This window comes from Ornithodoros turicata, chromosome 9, assembly GCF_037126465.1.
Source record: "Ornithodoros turicata isolate Travis chromosome 9, ASM3712646v1, whole genome shotgun sequence".
In the NCBI taxonomy this organism is placed as follows: domain Eukaryota; kingdom Metazoa; phylum Arthropoda; class Arachnida; order Ixodida; family Argasidae; genus Ornithodoros; species Ornithodoros turicata.
Genome location: NC_088209.1, coordinates 27,905,860 through 27,927,965, shown reverse-complemented (window position 1 = coordinate 27,927,965; position 22,106 = coordinate 27,905,860). Strand labels below are relative to the sequence as shown.

At 46.0% G+C, this 22,106-nt stretch overlaps 1 protein-coding gene across 9 annotated transcripts in view; it reads right to left on the bottom strand.

The window, feature by feature from the left end:
• LOC135368501 (rap guanine nucleotide exchange factor 2-like) overlaps nucleotides 1-22,106 on the bottom strand; it is a 167,132-nt gene that overhangs the window by 86,621 nt on the left and 58,405 nt on the right. Inside the window, exon 1 of one of the 9 annotated variants that reach the window (XM_064601842.1) lies at nucleotides 12,855-13,103. The exons of the other annotated variants lie outside the window; for them this stretch is intronic. Within the exon in view, the coding sequence (XP_064457912.1) occupies nucleotides 12,855-12,940 (86 nt within the window). The 5' untranslated portion in view covers nucleotides 12,941-13,103. Of the gene's footprint in view, nucleotides 1-12,854; nucleotides 13,104-22,106 lie in introns of those variants that run through there. 9 annotated transcript variants of the gene reach the window in all.

Genomic DNA, 22,106 nt, shown 5'->3' with positions numbered 1-22,106 from the left:
TGCACGACACAATTGCTCTGCACCTCCGTTCTTATCCAACAAGTAGGTCAAGCTAAAAGTCGGAAGCACAATCCTGCCGTAAAGCTTGCGGCAAAATCGGAAGTAGTTGGCGCCTTCTGTAACCTAACTACTGTACTTAACTACTTAAAATAGTAGTTTACTTAGTAGTTGCCACTACATTTCTGCAAGTAGTTGATAACTACTTTTTAACTACAATCAGGCAGTTTAACTAGTAGCTTAACTACATGTAGTTAACTACTGGCCATCACTTGTGACCAGTGTCCAGACCAGTTTTTAATCGCGTAGCCCGAGAAATATTTCGGGAGGGGTTATATGGGGACTTTACATGGGAGAGGAGGATTTCCCCCTCGTTTCCCTCTCCCAAATGCCCTACCACTGGTACGGTTTCGGGGAGTGGTTCGAACACCCAGAATCCTCCCCCCCCCCCACTCTATCGGTGAAAGGAAACATGGGGGAGGTTACAAGTCATCGCCAGCCAGTATTTATTGTATTGTGTCTGTCTGTACTATATCTGTTCTCGCACTGTTTCACAACGAAAGTTAAAGTACCCGAAATCAAGTAAACTCGAAGAAAAGAAGAAAAAAAAAGGGAGCAACTTTAGTCATTTTGGGGATTAGATGTAAATTGCCACAGCCATTAGTCCCTTTCAGGACCATATGCAAAGACGTTTACACAGAGCTTCTAGGGACCATTTGCAATGCTGAGGAGTAAATTTCATGGTCAGGGGACTAACGTGGGGAGTAACTGCGACCTAAAGGACTAGAAACTGTAGTTGCTCATCAGTTGACTCCACTACTCCTTACTACTTTTTCTTCTTCTTAGCGTGTACACCTGCGCCGCCCTAAGCTCCTTCCCACAAACAGCGATATTACAATCTGCGCGAATGGGCACGTGAATAATAGATAGTTCAATTTCCGCAACTCATTTCTGGACAAAACAGACGGAAAGCAGCCGGGAACTTCCACGAAACGATGTTTCTTCCGATGCACTCCCAAGGCTCGTAACGAGAACACCTGAGAAAATGTATTAACAAACATTAACGTCTTTTCGAAAAAAAAAAAAAAAACGGAACAACGTGCTGGAAGACATACGCAGCTGCAGAGTCAAGAAAGAAACATACTGGGGCAGAGAATGCATTTAAATCTCTCTCCCCACGGCATGCATAACTCATTGTGTTGTACGAATCATGCTCCCGTCTTCAGCAATCCTATGTCAGCGAAATAAACGTTTCGAACAGTGTTGCTGTATAGAGGGAATAGCAACATTCTTTTCGACTGTATATAGCTTCACCACTTCGTCATCATCACTTATTTGTTGTTGTTGTTGTTGTATATAGCTTCAAGTTCGTCCGCGCGTCATCCACACGATCCTCTTTTTGCTGCACGGCGTTTCAAGGGTAATATCGATTTTTCTCCTGCACGCACCTCGCTGTTCATCGTTCAGGATTTTCGTTTCGGAGGCGGGGAAGGGGGTGGGGGGCGGGGGATATGTTTATTAAAAGAAAAGAAAATGCGATGTCAGTCAGGCAAAGAGCCGGCTTGTTATTAAAAAACAAGAGAGAGAGAGAGAGAGAGAGAGAAAGAAAAAGTTTCGGGACTATAGGCGTAGCTGCGATATTCGATATGTGAATTGCAGGAATTAGGTCTCCAGAGTTGCACAAAAATTTCGAAAATGTATTTTAATTTCATAAATTCAACTCATTGTACGCACAGTATATCTACAGTATTTTGTCTTTATCGCACGATTTCTATGTTAATTTTTTTACGGGACATCGCGGCTGTTGACAGGCATGCCAGCACTTTAGCGTGATGATATTTGCCATTCTTCGTTAGACTACCCTCTTTTCGGTTTCTGAGTTATACATTAAGCATTCTCTAGTTTAACGTAACATACTCCTCCGCTGTCGGACTTATATGAACGAGAGGCGTACACTGCAATCACAGCGTGCCGCCCTTGGCAGCCGCCCCTTCAACTTGTCCTGCATCCTCGGTTCTTGGGACACCGCGGTCCACTCCAGGGCGGCCTTACATCATGCAGTTTTTTCTTTTTTTTTAGACGACTGGCCTAAAGGACTCATTTTGACCCCGACAGCGCCCTCGGATATTCCGACCATCACGATCAAGATGGCCATCGCCACTCCGATCATCATCGTCATCACTCATATTAGACACTCTAGCTATGGGGTAGCGTTCCACTCCTAGAGTGGAAAACCTCCCCACTTCATCGTCAAAATATAATTGTTGTTGTTGTCTCTAGTTTAAAATGAAGTGGAGTATATGAGAGCTTCGCCCGTCGGGTTCAAGTCATTACTGTTTCTCACTACTGGGCACTTTTATTTTATTGCAAATCGTTCGTCGTATCAAATTGAATTCGTGGCTCAGTCGGTAGCGTGTTCGCCTTCTGATCCCGAGATCGCGGGTTCCAACCCGGCCGATGACGCCAGCAACTTAGTGGCAGGGTACAAGTTGCTTAGACGCGCCCTCTTCCGCGAGGGACGTTACATACGGGGTGTCGTGTGATGAGCTTTCATCGCACGTTAAAGAACCCTCTGGTGGGCAAAAGCAATTCACAGACCGACCTCTGTTGCGTCGCTCATGATCTCAGTTGTCTCGTGACGTAAACCCCCAACTATAAATAAATATATCAAATTGAATTTTTACATTACGGCAGGTGATGAGCTCGCGCCTGTAGTTTGTACTCATAAAACGGCCTGCACTTTTGGCCGCTTATTATCCAAAATGTGACGCAAAGCCAAACCAGCTATATTATCCGTGGGAAGCGCTCTACGCATCAATAAACGTAATACCTGCATAATTAGTTCTGATTCCTGAGCCCCTGATGCTGAAAAGATAACGAATTCCGTCCTCAATCATAATTTCCGTTATACCGTGGTCCGGTATTACAGCTGGCGAAAGCGAATATGAAGTGCTGCACAAACCGGAGATGATCTCCGACAACTTCGAAATGATTCCACGAAAATGGCAACGACTACGCGAAAGCTTTAAAATTTCTGGGAATCGCGTTCACAATTCGACCCGTCTGACCGGCGCTCCTGTCACGGCCACTCAATATTCCGCTTACAACGAAATGCACCAAGACGCGGAGTAGGCGTATTTAAAAAAAAAAAGAAAAAAAAGAAAGAAAAATAAGTTGCCGAAACTGAAAGGAAAGGTTACTTTTAAAAAGAAGAAAATACGTAGAGACAGATAAAGAACACGATCCGTAAGTTGGGACGCGATGCCACCTGAGACGCAGACAGAGTTGCCATGAAATGAATTTTCGCGTGACACAGTCGTATTTTACAACCGGAGGCTGCATACGCAGTGAATTCAGATTGCGAGAATCCAAGATTAGCTTCAGCGACGCTACGAAGCCCACTCTGAAACGTATGGGATGCCCTCCCCCCATATTTTATGTTTCCCCGCTATCGTCCCCTTCGTCCTTTTGTGTGGGTGGGTTGTTCATGTTATTGGCATGCACTTGCAGACGGGAATCTTCATGCATATACGATGGAGGAGGATTTCATTTATACTTTGTGCACCCTTCTCGACTATAAGGATTTCCAATTCCGTGGCGCTTCGCCGAAAGAAAAAAAGGGAACCAGGGTAGAAAGGAAGGCTTATCTCTATGCATGCTCGCCCAATAGACGACTGCGAACTGGACTTTGTTCTTGTCCCCCTACTTTCCCCCCACGCATCCCCTCACCGTGTATTTTCAGAACGTGGATCAGACAAGAACCCGACGGGTAGGACAGATAAGTATTTAAAAGCAGCAAGGGAAAAAATGTACGAAGGGGGACAAGCATTAAAAATGTTTCATACATGTGTATGGCAAACTCTGCAAAGACCGTGCATAAATTACAGCATCACGCGACTGTTTTGACAGCTATCAGACAGTTCAGTCACATGGGTACATCTTTCGTGATCCGCATTTTTTTCTCTCTCTCTTTATCACATCACCATCACCATCTTTCATAATCAGGGACGTAAGCACGTATAGAGACATTTCGGATGGGTACGTAGCACTGAGGAATTCTGTGTTCCTACCTACCTACCTACAAGATGAAATCGCACTTTTTTTATTGTTCTTCATAATGACGCATTTCCAATAACGAGAACTTTTAAGTAGCGGCTAATACTATACACGACGCTTTCCAATGCACCCTTTGCATATAGTACCAATTTTTTCACCTTCGTATAATTTTTTTAAAAATAAATTCCGTATTGGCGCCGCGAAGCAAGTGTGGCTAAGAGCGGCGTACAGACGTGGACAGATTTAGAGAGGACAGCAGAGAGGAGTGGGGGACAGGGGGTTAGTATGCGTCCTGGGCCGACTTCAGGGGGAACTGTGCCGACATTCGTCTGGAAAGTCTCAGAAAACCCAGGGAAAACCTCAGACAGCACAGTCGGTGACAGGATTCGAACCCGTGTCACCTCTCAGTCTCGGCATGGAAAGCGATCATCCTGACCACTACGCCACGGGAGCTGGTCCCTGCGTACAACTGTATAGTTAATCAGAATGCTTGGTACGTACGTATACTACGAACATTTAAAAAAAAAAAGCTCTTATATACGAGGGCGGAATTCTAAAAACGTTTCGCCCAGAACGGCTCTGGTTTCTCTCGAGCTTTAAACGTTAGCTCAAAATTCAACACCCCATGCTCGATTTCGAGAGCAGAATATACCGAGGGCATCAAAGACCAGAGATTCAGTTCAATGACCGCATCCTTTTCTGTTTCACGCCAAACTCAAAAGTAGGAAGTCGCGGGAAGACTTTGGGGCTTTTTTACGGTATACGTGCAAAGAATGAAGTGCTTCTGCGGAGTAGCTTGCAGCATGGGGACATAGTGGCTCTTCTTATATCCGACTCTCGACCGCACACGTCTCGGGATTAGGTACTCCTGACGCGCATGACCAAGTGTTGTAAAGGGCAAGGAATGTAGAGCTCAAACTGCTGCCTCAGTGGAGTAACGCGTGCCTCTCAAAAAAAAAAAAAAAAAAGAAAAAGAAAAAGAAATGGCGCATTTGATTTTCCTTTTTAATCAATCATTATTTCGGTGGTGGGGAAGACGGGTGGCGGAAACCACCTGCTTTTTCGGAAGTGCACTTGCACGGATATGATCTACTTCGGAAGAATTCACCTGCGGTAACGTGCTGTGAGGACTGAAAGTTGTTTTAGTTCTAAAGTTATCTTCTTTCTCTTTGTCTCTTCCTCATAGTTCTCAAAAGTTTCAAAGTTGTTTTGAGCTCTTGCTCAGGGCCGACCGATTATTAGGGAGCTTTTTGGTAGCTCGGACGCAGTCAACAAGAACGATATACGATCGAGGAAGCTGTCGAATCCCAGTTCAGCAATGTGATGTCAATGCAATTGATGTTGAGCAATGTGATGTCAGCCGCTTGGCGTCCGCCCATTTCATTGAACGCCTTTTCGTCGAACGCCGTTTCATCGACGCCTGACCAAGGTTAGGTCAGGAGAGCACCAAGGTTAGGTCTGGAGACCCTTTTACATATTTCACACGTTGCCGCAAGAAAAAGCGGCAGCCACAGATTCGATGAAACAACGTTCGATGAAACGTCCATTTTCGACGAAACGGCGTTCGATGAGTGCGACTGGCTTATCGTATTTTCGGAACCGTTACAGCGAGCACCTTCCACTCTCTCTACGAGAAGTCCTTGTTATCGACCGGACGAAAGGCAATTGATCATGCTAATCTTATCGGCGTTAACGAGCAGTGCCGCGTGCGTCCACTGTGGGTCCTTTGCAAAGTGGCGAACCAATCGCCGTAGCGATAGGCCCAATAGTGAGCTTTAGTGTCTCGTATACGCTATCGGCTTTGCGTTCGTATAAGAGACAGCGTACAAATGCACTAAAAGGGTAATTACACGGCTCTCGTACATCGACATGGCCTATAATTTGGCCTTTACATTCACTTACATTGATATGCCCAAAAAGTGACATTTGACGATTTTTGAGACACTTACAAAGTTACGTGACGTACGTAACCTCAGGAATGACGTTCACGGAACATGGGCATGTGTTGTTATGTCATACCACGGATTTGAATATATAGCCTCATTCTTCACGCATACAGCCCATCGTTTATTATCTCCAGTATGCCCTGGTGTATAGAAGTGGTAAATTACCTCACCTATTGTCACTACATGCATTCGTTGTTGCTGTTGTTATTGTGTCACCGATAGGCAAAACAAAATAGAGTTAAGACGTCAGTTATTTGAATTGAATTGTGCTGCAAAGCTAGCTCATTGCTCCTCCCCCGTACGCATGTAACTCCCGGAACTGTTGCGAGCGAAACGAAACGCGATGGATGGCGAACCAGGCTGATTCACATTACTGCGTTTACGGCTGCGTACAGCGTCTTACGTGTACCTTCGTTCTATCCTGAAAGATGTTCCGTTGTAATGATTACGCAAGAGCAACCTTAAACGCAGTAGTGTGAATCAGCCTGAAAAGTAAAACATGAAGCAGAGCGAGGGGCTCGATAACACCTTGCACACATAGGATGTGCGACAACATTGTGCACATAGATGTGCAACATAGATTGCGCGGACTACGCGCGGTGTATGCAAGCACGTGATAACCGTACCGTTGACCTTCGTCATGTGTTGCCAAACATGATAGTTATACTGCGATAGTCGCTATCGTCTATCGTCCGCAGTGAAAATATACAATGGACGAAACAAAGCTACATCGTTGTACACCTTCATGCAAGCGGATATTATGTAAGAGCTCGAAGTGTATCGGGAACTGATAAGTGGTATAGCCCGTTCACAAAGGCGACGTTCATGTAAATGCCCTATACAAACATTAGGCATAGACGGGTAGAAATCCTGTGAACCGGTAAGGAAGTATGAAGGGAATTGCCTCAGGACGACAGCCGCCATGTTAGTATACAGTGATATGATATCTATAGCGTGGCGAATATGTGGCACTGCCAAATGTACGCATGTTGTTAAGGTCTCTGATTATTCTGAGGAGGTGTGGTGTGTCTTGTACATGGGATGGCAGTGTTGCCGTTGTGTTGGCAGCTGTGGCAACATTGCCATACCATGCACAAGACGGGATCCGGAGAAATCGTCCCCAGAGAAAACGTCCCCGGAGAAAATGCCCCCCGGAAAAAACGTCTCCGGTGAAATCGTCCCCGATGGAACCTAGGTTAGAACGGGTTCCTAGGTTAGTTTTCAGAGGTTAGGTTAGTTTAGGCTTGTTTTCGACAGTTCACCATGCGGTTGAGGGGGTCTACCCACAGCTGGGCATGCGCCGTTTGACGAAAACTACTTTATCTTTCTTGATACTTTTCTTGCGGGGACGATTTCTCCAGGCGACATTTTTTCCGGAGGACATTTTCTCCGGGGACGTTTTCTCCGGGGATGATTTTTCCTACCCGTACAAGACACACCACACCTCCTCAGAATAATCAGAGATTTAAACAACATGCGCATATTTGGCAGTGACACAATACTCGCCACGCCAGATGTGACATCACTGTATACTAACATGGCGGCTGTCCTCCTGAGGAAATTCCCTTCATACCTTAGGCTATAGGCTTTTATTTCCTAATTATTTTATTTTTGTTTTCCTGCGGAATAGCAAGCCGACATACCGTTTGGCTGACATTTCTTCCTTTTTTCCCCCCATTCCTGTTCCCATAAATATATCCTCTCCTTCTATGTTACTAGCTGCACTTGTAAAGCCAAATTGGTTGTACTGGAGTCATTCATGAGAACCCTCCAAAACAGGTAGCATGAAGCCAAATTGCGACAATCGAATCAAGACGTCCATCGCTCTCTTTCGATTGTTCAACCCCAAAAAAGTTTGATCCCGAAGTAAAATAACAATTTTCGTTCAAGCAAAGAAAAAGTCAATGAAAAAATCTTGATGTCCACTTTCTCGGACGCTTCCAATAATGTGGTAATATGTTTCGGCGTTGAGTAGCAGTAATCAGCCGGACTATAAATCCGAGAATAACTGTACGATACGTCGAAGGCTGATTTCTCGCCTTTTCTGTCTTTCTTTCTCTCTCTCTCTCTCTCTTTTTTTACAGATGCCTCGCTATTTCTTTCTTTTGGTTCTGCTATTCTTTCTAACCCCCTTCCTTCTTTCCTACAGTTCTTTCTCTTTCTTTTCTTATTGCATGCGACATGCTGTGTTCATAGCGTTTTAACTTCAAATTGGTGCACACTCACTGATGCTACGAAAAACGTACTCATGTGCAATTACATGAACAGTTTCTTTCTCAGTGTTTTAATATCTCCCTAGCATTACGCAAGTTATTTTACTAAACAGCAGAAAAGGATGCAATGGTCACTTTGTGGTGGTGCTGGAACGTAAGTACCCACGAAAAAGTCTGAGTTCGCGATCATGACAATTCATAAGGAGGACAGGTTCAGTAATCGCCCGACCTCAGAGATCATGCAAATAATGCAAAAAGCAAGTTCATGTCATCACAATTGTACAGAGACATTAACGTTGTGTTTACAGTGCAGTGAATAGAATGTATTTGATACAGAAATATATAGTGTGTACAGTTGTGCTGCCATACTGCAGTCCTGAACAATTCATCCATATTTCACACCTTGAATGTGTATAGCAAATGGTCACCTATTTCATAACGGGAAATACGACAATCAGCCTCATGGAAGAAGAAGAAGCGATGATTGCGATGCTATACGTTTCTCACACCGGAAGTTTCCTCCTGGGAAGCGATCGAGCCTATTTCCGTTTAGCCACGTGCTTGATGTCCGTACCACAGACTTCTAGGAAGAAGGGACTGCATAACTGGCTTAATCCTTCTCATATCCGAGACTTTCTCCGTTTGTGTAGGAAACGACCAGGAGGAAATAAGCTGATGTTACTCAATGGAAGCAATAGATCTCAGATCTTCCGGTAGATGAATGAATGGTTCTGTCTCGGTAGGATCTGGGATGCAGACCGCAAGACAACACATTTGGGCTCGAGATTGAGCGCGTGTGGTACTATAGTTTGGTTTGCTTCAAACACACACGGCTAGCAAGTATTTGCAGCAATACTTAAAAAATTCGTCATTCTGCAATTGGCCAATGTGCACTAGGGCAGTGTACAGCCAGAGAGAGAGAGAGAGAGTGTGTGTGTGTGTGTACTGCACCAACCATGGCATCGAATCATACAGTCATCGCTTCTGATTTGAGGAGAGAGCGGGGCGTAAGTAACCCCTCATTGTATAACGAAATCGCTTTTTTCGAATCATCGCTTTAATCGAAGTCTCACGCTGTCCCGCACGAAATGCATGCGTTTCGAACCTGATTAGTCGAAGTGTCCTGCCATCCATCTCCGCTTAGAGCGAACTTCGAAAGGCCACACGGCGAAAGCCCGTTCAGCAAAACTAGCTGATGTCTTCCTCTCTCTCTGCCTCCCCACCAAGGTCTGTTTGTTCATCTGAATACGTCTGCCTGAATTTTGAAGGCTCCCGCGATATTTCCGTGCGCTTTCGAGCCTTTTGTGCCACTCCCACTTCTATCGAATTGCCGCTTATATCGAATTTTCCCCAGGTCTCGTTAGCTTCGTTATAATGAGGGTTTACAGTGCATTAAAACTGCCAGAAAAAGGCGGCCTCCGATTTTCAACAAACCAGGAAAGAGAAGATATCATTGCGAAAGAAGGTTGGTTCTCGGCGTGGTACGCGGTGAAGTTCTGTTTTTAGAGTGTACGCAAGCGAAATGGTTAGTTGTACATACGCACAAAAAAAAAAAAAAGAAGAAGAAGAAGAACGCGATAGAAGGCCCAAGTAGAGATGAGTAAAATACTACGTCGATATATAGGTGTGTCAGAACGTCGTATTCTTTCGACTGAATGAGTGAACGACCTAAGTTGAGGAAGTCGTGTTTGTGAGATGGTAAGAAATCACTTCAAAGGTCCATAAACGCGTTGTGATTTCTGCATGCATGCTAAATGTAGAAGTGGATACAGCGAAGTAGGGTACATAATGGCCGTTTTCAGTCACTTGTTTCCTCCTCGCACTGAAGCTGCCACGCCCGATTATTGTTCACACTAAGGCCATTCTAAAGTTCGAAATGACGAAACGGGAGCAAACTGCTTCCGGCGACACTGTTGCCACATCGAAAACTTTCACGCTCAACGTACATAACGGCTATTTAAATGTGTGCTCAATTTGTTATGGAGCACTGAAGCCGGAGCGCAACGTCCTCTAACGCCACGGTAGGTGTAGAAAGAGTGTTCTGTTAGTGTACCTTCATGTGATATATATACGATCGGAACTGAACAAAAAACGCGGACGGTTATAAAGAATGCGGATATAACGAATAAGCGGCAATTTTCCTATTCTGACACTGGCTTGTTCTGCATGTGTCATAGTTCGTCACGAAGTAGTCCTGGCATCGTTATTCGCAATATTGTGCGCATGCTACGTGAGGGTATTTCCGCGACGCTGGCTCCATATTTATACGACCTCCACATGCGTTCCGTGACCTGCGTGCGATACATGCCGCTGTTGTAATGGACCGACGTAATGACCCCCGTTCGCAGCGCGTTATAAACCACACGCTGAAGATGTTCGAAATACGGGTTCTGAGAGAACACTTACACGCTTCCAACTTGTAGGGTTTAGTTCAGAAGCCATTTTTCCTCTTCACCTCTGTTAATGTCATGGGATATGTTTCATGTGTCACAGAGTGTCACAGAAGTTGTCACTCTGTGATAACTTCTGTGACACTCTGTGTTCGCGCGGTCTCTTACATTATGAACCAGTGAGTGTTTCTCGGTGCCTAACGTCTCTCCCTTTCCTTTCCCTCTTTTTCCTTTATGTCTTCTTCTGCTTCACCCACTCTACCTCCTGTTTGTTTGTTTTTCTCTTTTTTTCTGGCTCTACTGTTCCACTCACAAATGCGCTTTGGAGTAGCCAGTCCTGATTGGGTTCTCCATATTTTTCTTTCGTATCCAATCCAATCCAATCACGTTGACCTGGTCGACAAACTATTCGTTTTGCACTGATCTACAGCTTACGGGATGGCTCTAATGATGCAGTGTACTTCTCTCCAGCGGTGAACCACCCGATGTCATAGTCACGATTTATTTGTTGTTGTTGTTGTTGTTGGGATGGCTCTTGAGAGAATTATTGACTTCCGATCGAGAGCGCCAACATTTTGGTGGCTATCTCTGACTGCTCTCTCAAGATTGCTCTCCCGACATTTCAGATTTTCTCGCCGCAAAACAATGCTGTCCTATTAGCGACGAACACATGATTTCGGTAACAGAAGAGAACCAGCATCAAGCAAGCAATCCTACCGGGGGTTGAGGACGTGGATCTGCCATCCTTGTGCAGCCTGTCACCGAAGACGGCGGCTGTGTGCACGCATCCTATTAACGCGGGGCCTCCTCCACACTATCATCTGCCGGATCTCCGTGCTCAGATTTCGTGCACGCCCTGAATGCGCAGCTCGAAGCGTCTTCGTCGGCAAACCATCAAAGTATATAATATATATATAAAAAAGGCAACAGATGCGTCCTCTCTGTCTCGCAGACAACGAACAACCCCACGGGGTTCATATTAGTGGAAGGGGTGCTTCTCTGTCGTGCTGATATTGCCCACGATAGACGAGTACATTACTGTCGGCAATAATGTCGACTTCAATGCTTGGTGGTGAATTTAGAGTATATCTGTGTGCGTGGCACAGAATCGACGTCATTACACAACAATGAAAGCAACAAAAACATGATGATGACAAGGAGAGCGCGTTTCAGCGCTGGAGGTACGGTATCCTACCCCACTCCGTGCGATTATTACATGATGTCAGAATATAGAAGCGATATGAGAATTAAGTGGGTAAATCTTTACTTTGCTCACTTTCAGATTAATTTCTCTCTGCGAGCAAGAATGTTTGATACATACGAGTGAATAGCCTTTTCCGGAGAAATCTTTACCCTCGAAGAAAGCGCAGCACTCTGCGGTTCAACATACATACCCTTGACCTTCGTCACACAAAGGATATGTTCGTGGGTTCCATTGTCTTTGCAAATTAAAATGTCATAATAGAATCACAACAGTCCTTCCGTATAATTCAGATATCTGTAGGAGTCGTAGTATATAGAAACCTGAGCTCATATGACTCATAATCACGAAAGAATGCATTGCTGTAGTTGTGGGTGGCATTTCCCTGCATGGATCTGGGGAGATATATGCACAGGGACGGACACATGAGCTTTTATAGAGCAGGTAAAACCATAAAAAACAAGAGAGAAACAAGAGAAAACCGTTCTTTCCCTCCCCATGCTTTTTTTTTTTTTTTTGTACGTATCTTAAACTCATTTGCTGGGTTGAGCCTCGTCCGTTTGTGTCCGTCCTTGTGCTTGTCTCGCCGGCCCAGGCTCCGGGGAATGTTATACCACCAAGCAGCACACATAAAATGCTTGCATCGTTCCGATTCTACACTCGGGATCGCCACTATAGCACACAACTAGAGCAAAAAAAAAAAAAAAAAGGACGGATGGAGGATGAAGGGTGGAGATGCGTAGAGGGTGCGTGAGTCCATCGGGGAGTGCAAAGTGTCTTAAAACAGAAACTCACCGCACAGCACGCTGAGGGCCAACCATTGCCCAGAATGATACCGCTATCATACCTGCTTCGTGGAAAGTACGGGGCGTACGCCTTTTCGTGACAATTGCAATAACTGCGTAAGAGTCACAAAAAGGCGTACGCCTCCCGATTTCAACAAATCAGGTAAGAGAGCGATGCCATTCGACATAACGACTGGCTATAGGAGCGTGCTATGCGGTGAACTTCCGTTTTAAAAGTGCATGCTCTATAAATGCATTGCGCTCACCAGACGGAAAATCTCCTCTTCGGTGCCGAGCCTTTCTTGGCCAGGGCTTCACGCACCGAATGGTGTCTTCGTCGGAAAGCCTCCATGCTCGTCCACCGTTCAAGGGTAGGTGCACGCGGGACTGCGTCCCCACAGCGGGGTTCAAATGACTCCTGCAGAAATGCTTCCCTTCGGATCGATGATACCCCAGTGAACGCAGATGCAGGGTGGGGATGTACTTCCCCCCTCAAATTCCCCCGCTCGAGTTCTCGGCGAAGACAGTGAGTGCTTTTTAGATTAGGGAGCGGGTGGAATATGAGGGCGTCTTTATAGTTCAAGGCGACGGCCGAAGACAATGCAGGAAGTGGGGGAGGACCCCCTGGGATGGAATACGAATGGCTATGTCTGCGAATGATGCGTTTCTATGGCAACGTCGGCGGTAATTTCACTGCACAATGTCAAAATATCGCTTGAGGCCTCCTTCGCGTCGGTCGCACGTCCGAGTAAATCCAATCCTCGAAGGCGCTCTTCGGAAATCACTGGTGTAGCCTAGCCATTCCGAGGACGTCTGCATGTGCCTCGATGGAAGTCAGTGACGACTGAATGGTTGGAGATCTGATCTGGAGGACTTGACGCATGGCTGCACTTGAAGCAACATTCGTCTTATCGAAACACAATGACTAGAGAAATGTCAATCACAGCTGAAAGCGCTGGCACATATTTAGACGTCTTAAAAGCCTTTGGTTTCCAGAGTACTTGTTCAGGCGCGTTCCTTTGACACAACGATTGGATTGAGTGCTTGCCACAAAGGAGTTGCTCGCGTTCCTGCGGTTCCTGCCGAAAAGATTAACGTTGCTCACTCTGTATGACTGAACATTCTTCTCCTCGTGGCTTCAAGCACGACACGTCGATTAGATATCGGCTGTGCAGCTCAAACGACATGCTGTCATGCTGACCGTCCCATGCCAATAGGTATTCACGAAAGACATCTTCTCACCTGTACCGTCAGACACAAACGAAGCTTCTGTATAGCGATGGTTCGTTATCTACAGATCAGCGCTACCGCACCTGAAGATCATACTGTCATCTTCCGATCTCCATCCGAAGCGCTCTTGTTGCCCTTGACAGCGTGTAAAACGGCCTGCATCGTTAGCCATCAGCGACGTCCTCACAATAGGATGGGTATCCGGTGGCAGGTAAGTTCACGCTGGTCATAAATAGGCGAAACGGACGATCAGATCGCCTATATTGTGACTTTTTGCGGAGCTTCCTGCGGAAAGCGGACGCGCGCACCACATGCCTCTCGCATCTCGCGCACGGACTACACAGCGCGAAATGCCGGCGTCTGCCGCGAGCGCTATATTCTCCGCGCGTGCGCGGTGGATGCGCTCTTCTCTCTCCCCGGTGTTTTGTGGCGTATTGCTTGCTTTCGCAGCCACTATTTATCTGTTTCTGTTTCCTGACGAAGGTATTGAGGTAGCGAAAGCTGGCTACTGTTCGACGCTGTGTTCGTGCGAGGAGGAAAATCGGATGGCTCGAGCCATATAGGTAAGGAACTTTTCATCCTCTACGGTTTGTGCTTTTGTTGGCCGCACACAAGCAAGATGTCCCCTCTCAAAACTGTTTGTTTCAATGGCCGTCTTCTATGCCGAGGTATAATTGCACGATATAGCCGAGGCCAACAACGGCGAGCCCTCTCACCAACACCAACACCGCACGAAATAGCATGTGACACCGCGCATAGACTAGCGCTGAGCCGCCTTCTCTTATTCAGCGTATGCTCTGTCGGTCGACACCGAGTAATATGTATAAAACTAAAGTATGTACATCGTACGCACCGTAAAGAGGAGCTGACGCCATTTCTAATCTGAAATGTAATTTAAGAAACAGCTCGAAGCTTCTAAAAATATTAACTGACATCATGCATTTCTTCAAGGTAATGTTTCCATCTTCCAAGGAAGAAGAAAAAAAAACGTGTACACGTGTATAAAAAAAAATCAAACATCTGTTCCTTAACGTATATATAGAATACGTCGTTCCAGAGTTCAATACACGCTTACACAAAATCCATAATCAAAAATTCAAACGCATTTTTGCTGTATCTTAGTTCCCACACCCATCCATGCCCACAATGCACATTCAGAGATACACAAGCACCGAAAGTGGAGCCGAAATACAGACGGCCATCCGTATGACTTGTGTGGATATAAATAGCTCTTCCATTAGTAGTCGTGTATTCTTGGCGTCGTCCATAGAAAGACCAATCATTAGCGTGCGACTATGATCATAAAGATAGAGAATTTGCACGCGTGCATATACTGGCTTGACAGTTTCCTGTATGTTCGCGCACAGGAAAAGGACCCGAAGGCCGGTAAACGCATGTTTGCTGGCAACGTAGACAACGTGAAAAGGAGGACGGAAGGAGAAACCATCGTGCTCGTCAACGTTTACCAAACTGTATACTTAGTCTGCAGCCGTACTGTCTTCTTTATGTTCTGACAATTCTATCTTCGTCTCTCTGCTTTTTTTTTTCTTCTTCTTCTTTTTTGATTCTGTGTTAGCGCCGCGAAGCAACTGTGGCTATGAGCGGCGTACAGATTTGGACAGATGGAGAGAGGACATCAGGAAGGAGTGGGGGACAGGGGGGGTTTAGTATGCGTCCTGGGCCGACTTCAGGGGGAGCTGTACCGACGTTCTTCTGGAAAGTCTTCGGAAAAGCCAGGGAAAATCTCAGACAGCACAGCCGGTGGTAGGATTCGAACCCACCACCTCCCAGTCTTCAGCACGACCTTGGCTACCACCATGCCGCTGGTCGTATCTGTGCTGCATACATCCATGATGAATATGTACCAACTCCCCCGCTACAGCCCACTTGTATACTTAGGCTGGACGTAGCCTACATATGCATGACTTTGATGGCATTCTGTATTGTATTATTTGTATTTGTCCTTTTAACGATTCCCTTATTTTGATGTATGTGCATCACACTGTATTAAATATATTCTGAAGAACTTTGGTCGACTGATAAAATAATTTACGTGACTTTACAGTCCTATAGTCATGCTTCTCAGACTTGTACATTCGATTCCCATGATTAAAATGGTTATTGCGAGAGTATAATAATTCTATGTGCAGGTATAGGATTCAATCTATCATGATCCGTAATTCCTTCCCTATACCTTACCCTCGCCTTTACGGAAAGAATGAAACTTCTATCTAGTCCGTCAGGTGTTCATACGCCATACCTCGCAGGACAAATCTTTTTTTTTTTCGCTCAGTCATCTAATTTGCACTTCGTTGAGAAACAGGATGATGTACAAAAACGACGAGAACATTCTCGGAATACCCGTATCTCTGCTATAGTGTACAGTCGTCTCCAGCAGAACACAAGCTACTCCAAATAGCATGAGCGATAAGCTTTTCTTTTCTTTTTTTTTAACGAACAAAATTCGGCACCTGTGCAGGTGCCTCACACTCGCATCTACTTATCGTTCTATTACGCCACTATTGGATATTGATGCGGTACAGCACAGAGCAGCTGCATTTCTGGTAATGCCCGTGCATCGCAGAAAGCCTGTTGCAAATTCAATATTTATCTCGACGAGATATATCGTGCACTGCACCAGTGTTAAGGACAGCACTCCTTTGGGTTGGTAATACGATGCACAGCGGTCCCTCACCCAGCTTGGATACGATCGCTTGGAAGTGAAGCCCACGCTGCAATAAACAATTCAAGACACCGCCTGTGCGCTATGGCTACGTGACATTCCCGGGCAACTGTCTCCGATGCATTTATTAATGATGCGAGTCTTCGGCCTAACTGTGAGTAAATACATTGCTCCTCTCTTATTCAGCAAAACGAAATGTTATCAAATGACAAAAAGAATCACAATTTACCTGCTTCAGTGCGAATTCGTGTCGCATAATGTCCGCGATCATCTGTTTGCCTTATCTTACGTTTATGAGGCAACCTAAAGCGTTCTATCGGTTCTATCCAACAATTGATAAAGGCAGTAATTCACAAAAGAGCCCATATTTATGGCCATGTTCCAACCGATTGACTACACTTGTGTCCGTGAAAAAAAGGAGAAGAAAAACACTTATGATAAAAGTAAACTTACTTCCTTTCATGCAGACAGGGCATGAGAGCATGAAATGAAGGGTAATAGCCAAACTCACCTGCAACATAAAAGAAACAGTTCAATTAGAGAAACGCTTTAAACAAACAATAAAACAGAAGAACGCATTAGAGAAGCAAGTAACAGAAACACACAATTCAAAAGCAGGGGTCTATAAGACTACTCAAACGAAATGCGAAGAACACTAAAAAAAAAAAAAAAAAAAATACATGCAATGTACAAAGCAAGTACAAACGTCGCAAGTATCCACGTCGTTTAACGTTCACATTTCAGTGTTTCAATTGGCCCGAATACTTTCGCGCAAATTTGCTCAATCGCGCGAGTACCGAAGTAATGTCACACCCACGAAAGTCACTATAGTCCTCCACATCCATCTATACAAGCTGCAAGAGTCGATTGCCAACTCTGTCCAGTTCACGTCGGGAAGCAAACTGCGGTAGTGCTTCACAGATCGCAGACGAGAGGCAACCCTGAACGGTTGTAACTCGAGACTTCGGGGAAAATTAATGTTACGGCGTGAAGCGCTCACACGTTGAACGTATAGATCGCAAGTGCGTTCACCCAATCTATTATCTGCAACACACAATGCTCCGTCCCGGTTAGAAGCAATTTCCAAACTTCACTCCATTTGCGTTCATCGGAAACACCCACATGTCGACATCCAACGTCCTACGCCCAGATTCCCCCATTCTGTACGGAGTGAATTCCCTCTCTGAGAAAAGATAAAACAAATAAAAGGACAAGGGACAGACCACAGTCACCACACGCACACACAAAAGTTGCGGATAAACAATGATGTGGGGTTCTCGTTCATTTTATCCAGCCTTTGCGAGCCACGCCTTTCGATCTCTTCCAATCAATGCCATCCCCCAAGCACGGAAAAAAGGGAAAGGCCGGATGAGGAGGAAGAAGGGATGAAACAAAGGAAGTGAATGAATAAAACCACAGCCATGTCTGACTAGCACTCGGCGATGTATCAGGCACATCGAGGCGGATGCAAATGGGCGCTAGCTGGTCCTGACGATGGATGAATTACATTACATGTCGGTGATTAATGGGGTGATACAAGGGATATTCGAAGGTGGAAGAGGTCAGTGCCCCGTCCTCGTTGGGAAATCACGTGTATGGTGAGTAAGATCACAGTGGTAATAAAATTACGTGAGTAAAATTACGGTTAGAGCCGCCCAGAGACTTCATCACGGTCTTAGGTTTGGAGTTCGTCTGTAAAAATCTACCTTGTATTTTACTGGACAAAACTGCGGTAGAATATCCCTAAAGATGCTACATTCGCTTAGAATACACACCCCTGCGCACACACATGCTTTCATTTTCGTACTTGCTCCAATTGCCAGCATGCTAATTTTTTGTGACCAACCTATAATCATTTTTACATGTACCCGCTACATCTCGTTTTATGGGTATAGATTTGATCTGTGATCTAGAATTGTACTGGAGTGGAGACATACGCCCGTCTACATACGACCAAAGCTGTTGCAATTTTAAACTACGGCTGTAACGTACGCAGAACTGCTGTTGCGCGGTGAAGCGGGCCTACAGGGACGTGCGAACCCATAGTCGCTCAACCGTACGTGCCACAACCTGTGCTACACGGGCAGAACAAATGACATTATCTTGTAATGCCATTAAGGTCCCAAATGACATTATCCACGAAGGTCGTGCCACACTTGAGTCTACATTGAACGCCATCCCCAACAGCACAATGTACTGAAAGTCGGGTGCAATAGGGGTGGACGGGTAGGTGGAAGGCCTTGAACAGGCTCGTGAAACTAAAGAACATTGATAAGACACATATCGTCCACCCCTATTGCACTCGACTTTCAGTACGTTGTGCTGCTTGGGATGATGTTGATGCCGCCCCTTTGGCGGGCGCTGTCATGCGTTCTTTTGATTTCATCGGTGAAAATTTCAAACTCCAGCTTCATCAAGGAATACTCGTGTAGTTTTTAAAAACCTCAGATTACGTCATCGACTACGTATCGCCGCCGCCGCGCAAAGCATGCTGGTGTGCACCTATCAGCCTTATCAGCAGACACTTTCTTCCCACTTCGTGCCCACCACAGCAAAATATAACCTCGAATCAGTCTTCTCGTGACATCACATGTTTCTACACAGAGGGTCGTCTATGGAAGAATGAAATTGCTACTTTGCGCAGACAATGGGAGCGAGAGTAGGCATTTCATCGGCGAATGAGTTGTGGCGATTTCATGAAGCAGAAACTGTCATTCAGATAAACGTCATCAAATATCTCCGCGTGGCACAGCACGAATGACTTTAAGACCGAAACCATTCAGCACTTAATGCCGTATTGTCGTGCCCGTGTGGCAGAATTTTGTACGAGGTGCCATTTTGATGTGCACGACACAGAGAGTATGTCCGTTCGCACCTGAATACACCACGACACGTTGTGATCGATACGTCGTCGAATGGAGAACCACCGCCGACAGTGCTGTCACGTTTTATTACAGCGGAGAAACATTGTACAAAAAAAAGCGACGCGCTCTACGGTTTTAAAGCATGCCATTTTGCATTTGAACAGCTAGCGCATGATCCAATTGGCCGCATGAACCACACCCCATACGTATACTTGTGGAGTGGAAGCATACGCCGCTCCGCATTAATACGTTGCTTAAACTGGGCTCGCGCGTTCCTCGAAGTCATTACGCGAATTATCTTGAAACGCGAAGAGCTTGTAACTTAAAAGTATAGCGTTCCCTTGGAGAACCGGTCTTCGTGCAAGCTACAATTAACCACCGATCGAATGCCTTCTTCGACAACTGTGATGCTGGTGTCCTGATCTGAAGGCATTCGGGAGTCCACGACAGGTTGATTAGTGATGCCACTATATTGGTTGACCGTGTTGAGGAACGATAGTCGCTTATACGGTGCACGTTGAGGCTGGTTCGCATTGCTGCGTTTTACGCTTGCGTCTAAAGCTTGCGTTTACGTGTTTTTCATCGCGGAATAGGCTCACGTTTGTTTGTTTGGGGGCTTGAGGAGAGCCGCTCTCGTAGTCCCCGTTCACATAAAATAGGGAGTTTTAGCTGACCGTTTTGACGTTCCGCTCCGCTTACGGTAATCCGCTGAACGCGAGCGGAGCGCGGGTAAGAACATTGGTTTTAGCAGGGCGATCATTCCGTTTTCCGTTTCGCACCGCTAACGGCGCTCTCTCTCTTCGTACACGGGAAGTAATGCAACTGATTAGCTAAGCTTTTTCCAGTGAAAGCAAAGCGGTACTGTTTATTATTACAGTTTTCATTATATTTGAAAACAATAAAAATAAATTCCGTGACTGTTGCTTTCATAATAAACCTGAATATTTGAACCGTCGGCTTTCCAATAGCCAAGACTGGGTCGACTTTGGTGCAAGCTTCATGTAAACAGAAGCTGTCTGTCCCGGGTTCACTTGTGAACTTTTGAAGTGCCCTACAAGACCCTCGTCGATCCGAAAACGCTTCCGGAGCCGCTGCTGAGACGCATCGCCCTCAGCAGCAGCAAAAGATGACGAGGGCAGCGGTAGGTGCTCACCAGTCACCACTGGCGGCAGCCATCTTGACACCCGGTAGTGCAGACCGTCTCGCGTCTCGCTCCGCTCACCAGCTAATACCCCTGTCACACGGGCATTTTCGATCCTGCTCGACCGAACCTGCTTGAACCCAATGCAGGTCGAATGGTGCTACACGGCCGCTTCCAAGCAGGATCGAACTTTGATCCTGCTTGACTCAAGACAGTTCCCATAACAGGATTGAGAATTTCAAGACGGCTCGACGGCCGCCATTTGCATCCTCGACCCCGGTGAACTGTCATAACTTCGACTGACATAGCTGGCCGTGTAGCAGCGTCAAAACTCGAGCGTGCTCGGGAAGTTCGATGCAAATCGGATTCGAGAAGGATCGAAATGCCCGTGTGACAGGGGTATTAGGGCCAAATGTCGCGCGCATGCGCAGTTGCGTGCTCGCTCAACGGCTGAGCGGAGCGGGGACTCGTTAACAGTCAGCTAAAACTCTCTAATGATTGTGCTGTAACGTTCCGTTCTTCCAATGAATGATCGCCGCTCGCACCGCACCCCCGAGGGAGATAAGGGAAACGCAGGAGCTACCTTGCGTTCCCCGCGCTCCCGTGACCTCCTCGCGCGTACAGTGCGCATGCGCGGTATCCTCGCCTCCCATTTGGGCACTTCGCTTGAGGTTGCAATGCATGCGTCGAGACAGTGGAAGTCGTGAATGTGTGTTACGCAGCGTATGTTTATGTTTATTCCGTCATTATACACGAGATTACATGTCATCCGGCGGCCAGAAAGCAGCAGAAAGCCACTTAGGTTACCGCCCCCCCTCCCCCCCCCCCCAAATCCGCAACGCGCGTCGAGAAAGAAGTGGCCTGAGTACCTTTTTTTTTTGCTTTCTAAAACTTATTTTTGTGTTTGTAAATAAACACCTACTCTCCCAGCGCTGTGCCAACACAGCAGAAACCTTCCACTGCCATTACTGGGGGTTAGACTGTGTTTATCTTACATGGCGTGTAAAACGGTGTTTTCGTATAAACGCCCTTTTCTATGCCCTCTTTGTAAACACCCTTTTTATTCCTGAGAGCTCAAGTACAACGAAGTACACGCAGTGAAGCTTTCAACTGTTTACTGACACAAGCATTCATGCAGTGGGCTGCGTTGCATTAGGTGTCATCGGGCTCAAGTGAAAGGTGTAATAACAGTGTTTGTAAAGGTACTTGCAAAACATCCATCTGAAACAGAGTCTGGCATCAAATACACCCTCTGAAAGGCGTACTTTTGTTGTAGAATATGCCCTCCACAATACACAATTTAGAGGAATATTGTACAAAACGCCATTGTGTATAAATATATTTTGTATATGGTGTGAAACACCACAAACGTGTGCGATATAGGACGAGATATTTACACGGCTGACGTTGCTTCCTCGTCAAGTAGACACACCACTGGAACAATATATTTTGCGAGGTACAAACTGCTTAACAACTGTCCAGCTTTCTCCCGGGCACGCTCACTAATAACCTCCACTGTCGCAACTCATCTCGGCGAAGCACAATTTTAACGAAGCTTTAATTTAGAAGCGGGGCGAAGCTCCGAACACTATATAGTGTG